This window comes from Loa loa (genome assembly GCF_000183805.2).
Source record: "Loa loa unplaced genomic scaffold supercont3.253, whole genome shotgun sequence".
Taxonomy (NCBI): domain Eukaryota; kingdom Metazoa; phylum Nematoda; class Chromadorea; order Rhabditida; family Onchocercidae; genus Loa; species Loa loa.
Genome location: NW_018108433.1, coordinates 61,987 through 74,040, shown reverse-complemented (window position 1 = coordinate 74,040; position 12,054 = coordinate 61,987). Strand labels below are relative to the sequence as shown.

The 12,054-nt window shown below is 33.2% G+C and overlaps 2 protein-coding genes across 2 annotated transcripts; both read right to left on the bottom strand.

Moving 5' to 3' along the window:
* Positions 1–4,056: 4,056 nt before the first annotated feature.
* LOAG_08669 (hypothetical protein) lies at positions 4,057–4,937 on the bottom strand (the record flags this gene model as incomplete). Its single annotated transcript, XM_003144199.1, has 3 exons — positions 4,057–4,168; positions 4,397–4,582; positions 4,849–4,937. 3 exons carry the CDS (start codon positions 4,935–4,937, stop codon positions 4,057–4,059), a joined length of 387 nt encoding a protein of 128 aa, XP_003144247.1.
* Positions 4,938–8,020: 3,083 nt separating this feature from the next.
* On the bottom strand, positions 8,021–10,564 carry LOAG_08668 (9ORF binding protein 1; the record flags this gene model as incomplete). The annotated part of the gene is made up of 4 exons (XM_020447761.1): positions 8,021–8,173; positions 8,445–8,586; positions 9,487–9,673; positions 10,348–10,564. The coding sequence occupies 4 exons, from the start codon at positions 10,562–10,564 to the stop codon at positions 8,021–8,023; spliced, it is 699 nt and encodes a 232-aa protein (XP_020302044.1).
* Positions 10,565–12,054: the final 1,490 nt, after the last annotated feature.

Here is a 12,054-nt window from a genome sequence, read left to right as displayed (position 1 = left end):
GTATGAATTAGACGCAGGAAGGACATGATCTGAATTGAAGTATGAGTTAGACGTAGGAGGACATGTGAATCTGAATTGAAGTATGAGTTAGACGTAGGAGGACATGATCTGAATTGAAGTATGAGTTAGACGTAGGAGGACATGTGATCTGAATTGAAGTATGAGTTAGACGTAGGAGGACATGATCTGAATTGAACATGGCTGACAGAGAAAAATAAATAAGCGGAATGAATGCTGGAGAGATGTAAGACAGTGTTTAGTGGAAGTGATTTCTCCTTTTTCCTCTTTCTCCCTCTCTTCTCTGTAAAGAGAGAAAAAAAGAAGAAGTTGGATAGATGAGGTGTTTCGATGGTTAAATGTTAGCAAAATGACTCATTCATTTATTCATTGGAAAAAATTGATGGATAGGGTAATGAAAACGGTTTTGCAATCTATGAACAACGGGATACCCACGACCTCTGCCACCTTGTCACCCTGCTGGATCTTCATCTCTCCATTTCAGGAAAACATTTTTGCTTATACGGTCGAAGAAAAAAATTTCCGCTTTTCCCATCGATTCCTGAAGAGCTTCTCTTGCTAAGAAGGAAAACAAAAGGCAAATATAAGTAAGATTCTTCTGTAACATTCTTCTGTCCCTCAAAAATTTCACTGGAAGTATTTTAACGACTCTTTGGCAGAATTTTTCAGAAAGTTGTAAAAAATAGTTCTGCATTTTAAAAATACAACTAAGGATATTTGTTATCGAAAGCCCATTTGGCGCTCAGTTGACGGCTGAACCAATTAGTTAAAACTGCGCATCTCAATACAGAACAAAAAAATTATTATAGCCCAGAGATCCTAAACAATCTGAATCCTAAAGAATTCAAAAATGGGACTTAAATTTCAAACTAACTCTCGAAGTAGTTAACCTTTTAATGGACGGAGCATCTCTTCTTCTCCAAGTGTTGGCGATTACACTTCAGGTACGTTTATCATACCTTTTCACACATCCTCCTTCCGCTAGCTCGTTTTTTTAGAAATCTAAACATAGTATATCTACTCTCTCCGCAAGGGTTCAAAAAAACAGAATTCTTCAGGATCATGTTAACATTCAAACCTGGTGAAACTCTTCGACCACAACTAGGATGTTAATATTTATTGAGAAAACAAAGCAATCTTTAATTGATAGTTTATTAATCAGTTCACTAAACGAATGGAAAGGTTTTTTCTTACAGAAGAAATCACCAGCACTTTATTTCAGTAGCAGCACTCAGGGATAATTTTTCTAAAAAAAATGAAACAAGTAGAACTTTTCCTAATGTTGGAATACTAAACTTGTAACTTTCTGGAAAGATTCTGTAAATTAGCATTTAGGAAATCTCAATTCTCTCAAATCAGCGTAACTATTTACTTCCAATCACCAATATAATGCGGCCTGATTAGAATACTACGATAATATCATATCATTACACAGACTTGGGTATAGTGATAGGGCCAGGATTGGACCAGAATTTCATCTTCGTTCTCTATCATGAAAAGTTTTCAGCATAGCAAGCGACATCAAATTTTGAAATAATTTGTGGATTGTTCTAGCGAAGATCAATAATGCTTGGACAGGTAAAGAAGTTGTTCACTACTCTTAAACCTACAGAAAAAGATTTCACATAGAGATGTAAACTTTGTTTGTATTAATAGTATCAGTGCTGATTAAGTCTCTTTTTACTTAATCCAAGGCTACAAAGACTGCAAGAAATCTGTGTTTCAGGTATTTACAAGAAAAACATCAAGAATTCCGAGAAATTCGACTATTATGATATGTTTTTACACTATTCCTTCCTTCCAAGATTTGAAATTTTCGGTGATTTTTTTAATGAAAGAAAGTGAAGTTTGACACAAATGTCAACTCCTTTCCTTTTTTATTTAGTAAACAGCTGCAGTTTTAATTAACTCTTTGAATTTTTTTACTAAAATCCTTCTATTCACTACATGTAAAAATATCTTGTTCATTTAGAAAAAGAGATTGCCTGGAGGAGAGGGTAAGGCATAAAATCGTTACAAAAGTAGTCAAGTTCAGACAATATCACGAAAATACAATCATATTTTTTCAACTCAATGGTATTCATCGGAAATTTGTCAGTGAAAAAGATGACGATAACGACAGTGATGATAATAACCATTGTATAATGATAATGTCAAGTGAGACGGTATTCCACGGCCTTTATCAACATTCCTCATTCTTTGTATCTTAGAGGCAAAGAGAAAAGGAGAAAAAAGTCAAAGATTGTAATCAAACAGATGCATGGTTTAATTTGAAATGTTTAAAATGAATCATATCAGCATTTTTGAATGACAAAATTTATAAAAATTTTCCACATACAAGCAGGAAAAGCTTAATAGAAAAAAACTAAAATATTGGTTTTTCAAAGAACTGATTCCTTGCCACTTTCTGTTGTTCATACGATATTTGAAACAAACTTTCAAATTTTTCTTCGTTCTAATCTATAACCTGTAGGAAGATCACAAGCACGACTACCATATCAAATTCCTTTTCAATGAGAGCCACTGCAACAGATCGGAACATGGTACTTCATATAAAATTAATATAAATTTTCGGACATATATATATATATATATATATATAATAAATGCAAAGATGGTCGATGGCATTACCATGAAAAAATTTCTCTCAAAATTTCAGATGCATCATTAAACTTGCATATATATGTGCAAGTTTATGTGAAGGTAAAATACGAAAAGGGGGGAGATAGGAAAAGAACTTCTAAACGGCATTTCAAAAACAAAATGGTTACAGGAAATAGCCAAAAAAGTTATTTCAATTCAGTTCGAATTCAGGCTATTGCTATCATCCACATCTCTACAATAAAGGGGAGAATTTTATTAGATCTGAATTCCCGGAACTTTACTTCAACAAGACTTTGTGAAACCTTCACAGTTGATAGCAAACAACCTAACGGAATTAGCTGAAGGAAAAATGAGTAACAAGGTTGTAAAGGTGAGGAAATTAGTTAGTCAGCCGACTGTGACGAAGTAGCACTACCTGTCAATACTAACATCTTTCGCTATCTAGCCTCAGGATTCCTTTGGTAATAATAGAAGTGTCTTCTCAACTTATTCTCACATCTTTTGCACAGCACAAAAAATACCACTTTTAATCTAAGACGAGGCGACCGATGACTTTACATTAGAGATTTGTTGTCACTTTTACATTAACAAAAGCTAATCATGTTAGAAAAATCTATTATTAAATATGTCACCATCATAGTTCATTAATGGAATTGAAACCATATTTGATATCCATAACAATCTCTGTTCATTTCCTAAAATAATAATTCCAATTATATAAAATGTATCCCAAAGTTTCAACCTTATCTCACCGGATATGTGCTGCTGTAAAGTGAATCAAATTTAGAGGAAAGAAAAGTTGAAATATCAAACGGTTGAAGTTGGTGAAGATTAGAGTTGATAAAAGAGAAAATAAAATATAGAAAATGAGCTACAATTACAAGTAAACTATAATATGAAGGAGGACGAGTATAATAAGCAGTTGTTTAATACTTTACTTTTATCATTGCTTGTGATGAGTAAAGCTATTCTGATTTAGTGGTCGAAAAGGTTTGTGCTAAAAGAAATAGTAAAGTTTCTTTGGATGGTAATCAAACGATAATGTGATTCTGATCCGGTGCTAACCTTATGCATATGAAAATAATCACAGATGAATTCTGCAATATTAGCTTATCACCATCAACTTATACTAAACTTATTTGTTTATGATATTTTATATATATCAGAGATATATTTGTATCGGTGTATCTACATGGGTCATAAAAAGGATGCTTATTTTGTACTTTTAATTTTCCAGCTTTTACACTTGTTACCCAAAAGTTTCGTTTTCGCATATATTTTCAAATGTCCTCTGCTTTTTCTATTGTTAATCAATATAGTAACAAGGCTCATTTCATCCATAGGTTATTTAGCTTTCATTGGTTTAAACTGTTTGATTTCAAATGATGTGATAGTGTCAATTATTTCTTAATAGCTGACGAACAAATGTGAAATTTATAAATTAATGAGTATTGCAATACAAAAAAAATGACCTCTTTGTAAAAGGGAACTTTGAGATCCATTGGTCATCGTACAACGACTGTTTTTATTCCGCGGAGATGATGTGCTGGAAAGAATAATTAAATTTTAGAATCTTTGAAATAAATCTTTGCAAGAATTCCACATATAATCTTAAAAATTCATTAAATTTCGTGAAGTCCACTAATTGAACATTATTTTTTTTCCGTGATTCCATTTCTACCTTTTATAAGGCTTCTCTGTCTTTGGACATCTATGTTTTATCGGGATCTCAAGTTAACAAGTTCTAAATAAATTAGATTTTGAAGAAGCTAACGTATTTTGCCGAGTGACAATCATGGCAACGGTCATTGTTGGTTGCTGCAAAAGTGACAAACACTGAATTCGAGTGCATTGGTGCACATCGGTACCAGCAACACTCCATACTCGATCACCAACTTGCAGGCCGCTTCGAGAAGCAAGAGAACATGAATCCACTTGTTCCACACGCACACAAATCACTCTACAAGGAAATTTCCGTCAAATCAGTAATAAATTCTTCCTGAATTGCGTCAGGTAAGGACCAACCTAGACAGTGGTAGGTAATAAACATTTGCAGCTCGAATTTAAGAGTGACCCAAAAGTTTTAGCTTTATGATTCTTATGACTTGTGTAGTATCACAGCTGAACCCAAATATAGAATAAGTACATACATAATATGCATAATCGGATCACATTCGCTTAAAGGAAAACATAAGCTATCAAATACAATAACAAACAAATTTTTACTTGTTATCGTTATCATCGCTCTCAATGGCGATCCCAAGACCGAGACGTTCCGATGGCGCTGATCGTCGAAGAATGATTTGTTTGCGCATCAGCTCGTGCCTAATGCCGAGTACGCGCTTTGCTCTTACAAACGCATTCTGTAATTTGCATAATTATATGAACAATTAATGAAGACAATTATTAAGCAGACAATTTTTGACTGTTGTTGGCTGACTAAAGAGTTCATGCATAAAATGATAGGAAAATTAAGAAATAGTTGAAAATTGTGTCAAAAAATGATTAAGCAAAAACAAGAGGAAATATGTGCAGTGATAAACATGTGAAATCTAATGTTAAAATATTTCAATTCTAAAATTTAGCATAAAAATGTGATCGAAGAAGAATGACTTGAACTGATGTACTATGACCTATTTCACATTTAAATAAAGTATTTCAAAAGCGATAAAGTAAATAGATGAACGAATGCTGTCTAAACTTATACTTCAAGCGGTTCTATAAGTGTACTTATATAATACTCATATAATCGCATGGTTTTACTTTTCAATAAGGACAATTAATAGGTAATCAGTTGATTGGGAACTACTGGGAATGAGAATAATTATACAATATTTTAGGGTTGAATGGGTAAGCAAACAAGGAGATAGGACACAAAGTTAGGTTTTCGTGATATTAAAGCTCTACGTTGTGAAGTTGTGGTATATTAAAGCTAAGGTACAGTTTACTCTGTAGCGAGAATAAATCAGCTTAGCCACATTTACACTCATCTTTGATTGAAATTAGTCAAAGTTAAGTTCTTAATTAAACTAATGCTAAATCCTTGTGCAATTACAATTAGGCTTTCGGTGCACTAAGAAAGATTGAACAGGTCTCTTTCTTGCGCGATCCACGTATTGCTCCAAATTCTCATATATGTTCTCACAACTTTCTCTGTTTGATTTCCATTGTGTTCAATGAGTTCTTTAGCTTCCAAAAAGCGTTCGATGCTTTTCTTAGCTGTCTTACACACGTATATACTCTCATAAAAGGATAATCGTACTTGGTTCCAATACCCCAGCTTCAGGCCATCATTGCAATAAAGGTTAAAGCAATTACAGACTATTCGATAACATTCTAACAAAAAACTGCAAATTTCATAAAATAGTTCTAGAAGTGACAACAATCGCAGTAGTGCATGCTCTGAAATTATGCCACTAAGCCAGCCAGCTATAATTGAAAAATTTACTCATTATGAGTGAACATTTTATGTCTACTTCAATACCAGGCCATGCGAATATTGCGTAAACAGTTAAGCAAAATTTGGCTTCAGTTATCTGCTTTACACACATATATTTGATAGTTTTGTAAGTGGAAATTTTACGACCACTAATGCAAATTCCTTTAAATTCACGATATGAATTGGAAAAGGTAATTTTTTTTTAAAAAATTCGAAAAGTCCCAAAAATTCCAGAAAGTTGAAAAGAAATTCGTGTCGATATAGAAACAAAAATTTGTACAGCATAAAAGAGAAGACGTCACTTTCCAAAGTCAGTCTACCAACAATACATCAATTTTTGAAGGTCATGTCGAAGCAATGTGAAAATTTTACGGACACTTACTTATTTGCTATCTTCAAAATTTGAAATTGGAATTCCTCAAGGCTCGAAATTTTAGCATAGCAATGCACTAAAAATCTCATCTGAAATTCTTCTACAGCACTATTCATTTCACAAGTTTTTAAGTTTTCATTTCATAAGTTTTAATTTAAAAAATTGCACATAGATCGTTAATCATCAAAGACACCACGAACGATGTACTACACCGCTTCCTCAACGCTTCACGCCATATGAAGATGAATAGTTGAAAAAATCATCAAAAGGTCAATCAACGAATGAATGGAATTCATTTCAGTTGCAATGTGATTTGCGCTATCTCTAAAAGTTCTGTTCCGACAGATTTTATGAAATCTGATCACTGAAATACTGGGTTATCATCTCGGGATCAATCAGATGTTGCATTCATTTTGAACCGCCTGTTCGGCCCACACCCAGTTCTAAGGTCAACTAGAAATCTTTCTGCCATATAAAAAGGGGAAAGCAAACCCGTAACGACAGGAGACAAAAAAGGGAATGAGCAAGAGAGAAGGTGGAGAAAGGATAATTAATATTACTAGTATTGAATATCGTTGCCCGCATAACTTACATGACATTCTAAAGCCACATTACTTCAATTTAGTTCTGAAAGGTTCTAAAGGTTAATTAAGTGATGTCCTTATTATTCTAAGCCTGTGCAGACACAAACCAAAAATATCATGCATTGATTCTTGCTTTTTTTTACTTCAATCACTATGTTCTACTAGCTTACAAAATTGAAATTTCAAAGTTGTGACAAAACTTCGAGAATGTCGACAACAGAATCAACTGAATCTTCTTATATGGTATATGGATTGTGGATGAAACTGATTCAGTCTCAGAATTGATTTCTACCAGAATGATTCATCTTTTCTTTTCGGACTATTGTGAGGGAAAGTGAATTATAAATGGATAGAAATGGCTGAGTTGAGAAATGACCAAAGCAGTGGCAGTGAAGTTCTTTTGCATGAGTAATTAATAGTCATTGTGTTGCTATTTCTATAGAAAGCGAGTAGGCATTGGACTTTTCCTCATCAAGTTGACACTTCATCACCTGTGCGGTAGGGTATTTTGTGGTACAATCGTCAAGGTCTAATGTTTAATGAAACTTGGAAGAAATTTAGAAGCAGATCTCAAAAAACTTTTTTTAGCCATTCCTCTTCATTCCCGTATCATCAGCATGGAATTAAATAAAGATCAAATGAAGACAGTTAAATGACAGTAAATGTCCAGAGAAAGTAGAAGATAAATGATTCATCACACATCTTCTACAATCCTCGGTCCTCGAAAATAAGTTTCTGATTGAATATATATTTTGTATTTTTCTATCACTCACGCTAATGTGCTTCATAGCTAACCAAAAAGGAGATTATAGTGAACAACATATATATTCTCACGCTATTTAGAGATCTAGTGCGTCAACTGTTAATACTGTTCAATCTTCATCATCTCTGCAATGCATTGTCCCGTCTCTCTCACTGTATTTCGAACATGCTTAAAAGGTTTAAGGTAGCTGATCACCTTAAGCTCATCAGTTTAGAGAAATAAAAAAGGAGAAAGTGCGATCATATAAGAATAAGGTGAAGGTTGAAGACAATGATAAGCGATGGAACGGATATGACAATGTGGTAGGGAATACAATGCCGCATTGCATTCTGTAACACCAAATCATGATGCTTTTCTGAAACTCTCCATCTTTCTTGGACGATATGGCTGATCTAAATTTTCGGAAGCTTTTTTTCAAAGACCAACAGTTAGTTACACTTTACACAAAATTCCTGATCAACGGATGGATTTGTTGGTACTCGTAGGAATTGTAACATTTATCATTCGAAAGACAATCAGGAAAGTCGAGACTTTTCAGATAAATTCAACTTATCTATCTATCAATGATATTTAATGTGCTTAACATGTGAAGTTACATAAGAGAAATGCAAATTTCCCTGCTACACTTCGCAAAAATATGCAAAAATAACGGTGCCCACTTACAGCGCTGGGACTACCATACATTTTCCGTTGTTGACTTCGAATCGGAATCCGGCATCTCAAGCATACGGTATTTCTTGATGTTGCTGCTGACGACGCATTTTCAATGCACTTTTTTATATCTTCACATTTATCATTGAATATCCTAAAAAACTCTTTATAATATTTTTGTTATAATTATTTCACTAAAAATAACACTACAAGGTAAATAACCATAATATCACAGGTAATGGATGAAAAGGAAAGAAAGATGGAGAAATTAGTGAATAACTAAAAGTAAACAAACGATGGATGAATCATAAACGATGAATACAATTTTTATTGTTTTCTAGACCATATTTTGAACTGAAATTACAAGTAGACAGTTTATATATTCAGAAGTTTTTCTCTTTGTTACTTTAAGTTAAATATTAATTCCAATCTTTCGGAAGAATCAAGGGAATATTATTGATTGGACCAATAACGGAAGAAGAGCAGCGTATATATGAAACATAAATTTATGAGTAAAATGACATAAGCCGCTTTCAGAGCTCGGATATTATGCGCCCTTTATTTTAATAAAGTTATTGTAAAAACTCATATTTCTTTGTGGAAGCTGGAAAAACGATTTTGATGGAGGTTAACATAAAGGGAGTAAGAAAATATAAGGAGCGGTTTGTGGCTTAGCAGAAAAAAATTATTATTTAAGTTCAAAATTTCAAAATAAAACAAAATAGAATAATCGATGATTGATAATAATCGCTGATGCTTGGCTCTTCTAGAAAAAGCGCCGTTCAATTCCATTTGGGATCAATTCTTAGTCTTCTAGTATAGAAATGAGAAACTACGAATCCGATAAACGGCACAACTAATCAAGAACCTTAAGATCTAGAATCGTTTTGCTGTTTGACTCTCACATTTTATTAGTGGTTCCTTTACTCAGTGTCTCTGATACTCACTACATATCTTGGACACAAAGATTCGATTCACTGAAGTTTGAGATAGCGAAACATCATTATCCACATTTCATGTATCAAATTTTGGAAAAATTTATAAAATACAGTACGTCAGTTTTTGATTTGTGAAGGTTCCTTCGGTGCAGTCTACAATTCTGCTCTGCTTTGATGAATTTGGAATGTTTCGACGAATGCAAAGAGTTACATCAATTTTCGCACTCCTCTTGAATATTTGCAACGCTTCCCCATGTGTCTTTCCATTCAGCTCCACTCCATTTACGCTCAAAATTTCATCGCCTAAAATTCTTAAATGTGCCAAAAATTGATTCTTCAGAGCTAATTAGTTTTGTTTGAAATTATTAAAACATATTTCACATTATATTCGAAAAAAGTAAGGAAACAGTATAGAATTGTTTGGAGATATAAATTCAGGAACTATAAGATTCTTTACAATCCGCTGGTCGTCAGTCGGTTCATTCCCATCACGCGTTTCTGTCTTGATTTAATTAATTGGATTAAAGCCCATTGATTTTTCCAATTAAAAAAATTTGAAATACTATCGCGGAGAACTATGACTTTTTGTCCGAAGTTTAATGAATTTTTCAAATTGTCAATTCCAGAAGATTCAAGATCATTACAAGTGTGGTAATCAAACATTACCTGTTAGGAAGAAATTCCCTAAGGTCGGTATCCATTCAAGGTGTTAAATTGTCAAACAGATGATGAATAGGTATAACGGGATGGCAATATCACCGATGGCAATATCACCGAATATACCTTCTTCAGGTATAGTAAAACTCAACTAAAGTAAGAGAAATAGTGCCACCAAAATTACTGCAAGTTTTTTTTTCGGAGGAGGGAGAAAATATTTTTTGAAAATTTCGAAAGTATTTAGCGATTTAAGAAAGTTTGATCCCGTTCAATTTCATCAGACTAATTTTCTTCACAGTGACAAAATCAATTTCGGTTACCTTTACAAACAAGACCACTTTTTGCAGCCAGTCCATCAGCGAAAACAGTTTTGACAAAGATTCCCATAGGACCACGCGGTGAATCGATGCCACCTACGATACTGAAACCCAGCGGGTGTCTGGAGGGTTGCTGCTGCTCCGAACAATTTGAACATGAAGATTTCGATGTATCAGCATTCCCGCGATACAGCACAATTGTCCGTATTCGACTATTCATCACTTCTTGTTTTTTTGAGAAATTTTGTTAAATAATGATGGAAGTAAAACTGTATCGAACAGAGTGAAACGTTTGAATTAGAATTCAACAATTAACTTTACATCAGTGTCTATACTATGCAACTTATGAGTTTTGTTCTGAAAGATCCGTGAGTACACACTGAAAACAGAAAGGATTATTCCAATGAATTTATGCAAGAATTTGTGACGTCACGTGTCAATAAACTTAGATTTTTATGCTTAAAATCTGTGCATTGAAGTTTTAAGGAAATAGAACTTGTCTACAATTTACACAAGATGATATGTGACATTTGAACATGAAAATACTCTATTCACAAGCGGGAATGAACCAGTACCAAGATTTTCGAGAAACCTTGATGCCAGTTTTCGGGATTATTTTAGAAGGACTCTTCTAAAATGGTGTTGCATGAGTCAGGTACTAATTAATGAGTCAGTTTCGTTGTCACTCCTAAATTGCACAACTAATCTTCCCGGCTGACTAAACTGCGGTAGCAAATTACTGAATAATTATATTTCAATCATAAAGCATAAAATAAGTATCTTACTTAATGTGAAGAGAGAGAGAAAGGGAGAGAGAGAGAGAGAGGGGAGCAAATATATATATGGCAATTACTTTTATTTCTCTGCAACAAAATGTGAAGTAAACAAAATCTTTCCAAATGTAAATAAAAAAGGAATGTGTAGAAGTTAATGTTAAACCTGCACTTTTTTTTCTTTGTGTTTAGCGGATTTTGAACACTCAAATACAAAATTAACATTTGATACAGATGCGCTTTTGAAAGAGAACGGAACAAAACACGTTTCTTAATCAAATGGATACTGTAAGCAGACCGGGAAAATAAAAGAAACTAATCAGGATGAAGAAGACTGCATCACAACATCTCTTCGTCTTTTTAATTAAAGGTTAAAATCGATAGTTATTTTCTCTATATAGTTAATGTATAGAAATCTATTTCTTGTTCTCGTCCATCTATAGTTCCCACTATACGCAGATTAATAAACATTTTTACAGAGTTATGGCTATCAGTGTTTTGGGAAAAAATAAGTTTTCTAATTACAAAGTATGCTAAATTTAAATATGTTTAATTTCAAGAAATTTAAAGTTACCGCCAATTTTTATTCGGAACCATGCAACAATAATTTCTCGAAATAGTAAATGCTTATGATAAAGCAACATAACTTCATCGATATCATCGTGGAGCAGAAGACATTACATTTCTCTTACAACTAACTACTCAATGCATTTTTGATCTCTTAAGCTTACATTCGAATCCTCAAGTACTAGCAACATCTGATCATTGAGCACTTCTCGATAGAAGTAAAACTTAATGACAAATATAGTTCTGTGACATTTTCCAAATGAAGTTTAACACAGTAACTGTTACTGCGGAGTGTGGGCTTTGTGTTTGATTTTATATATATATATATATATATATATATATATATATATATATAGTAGTAGTTATTATA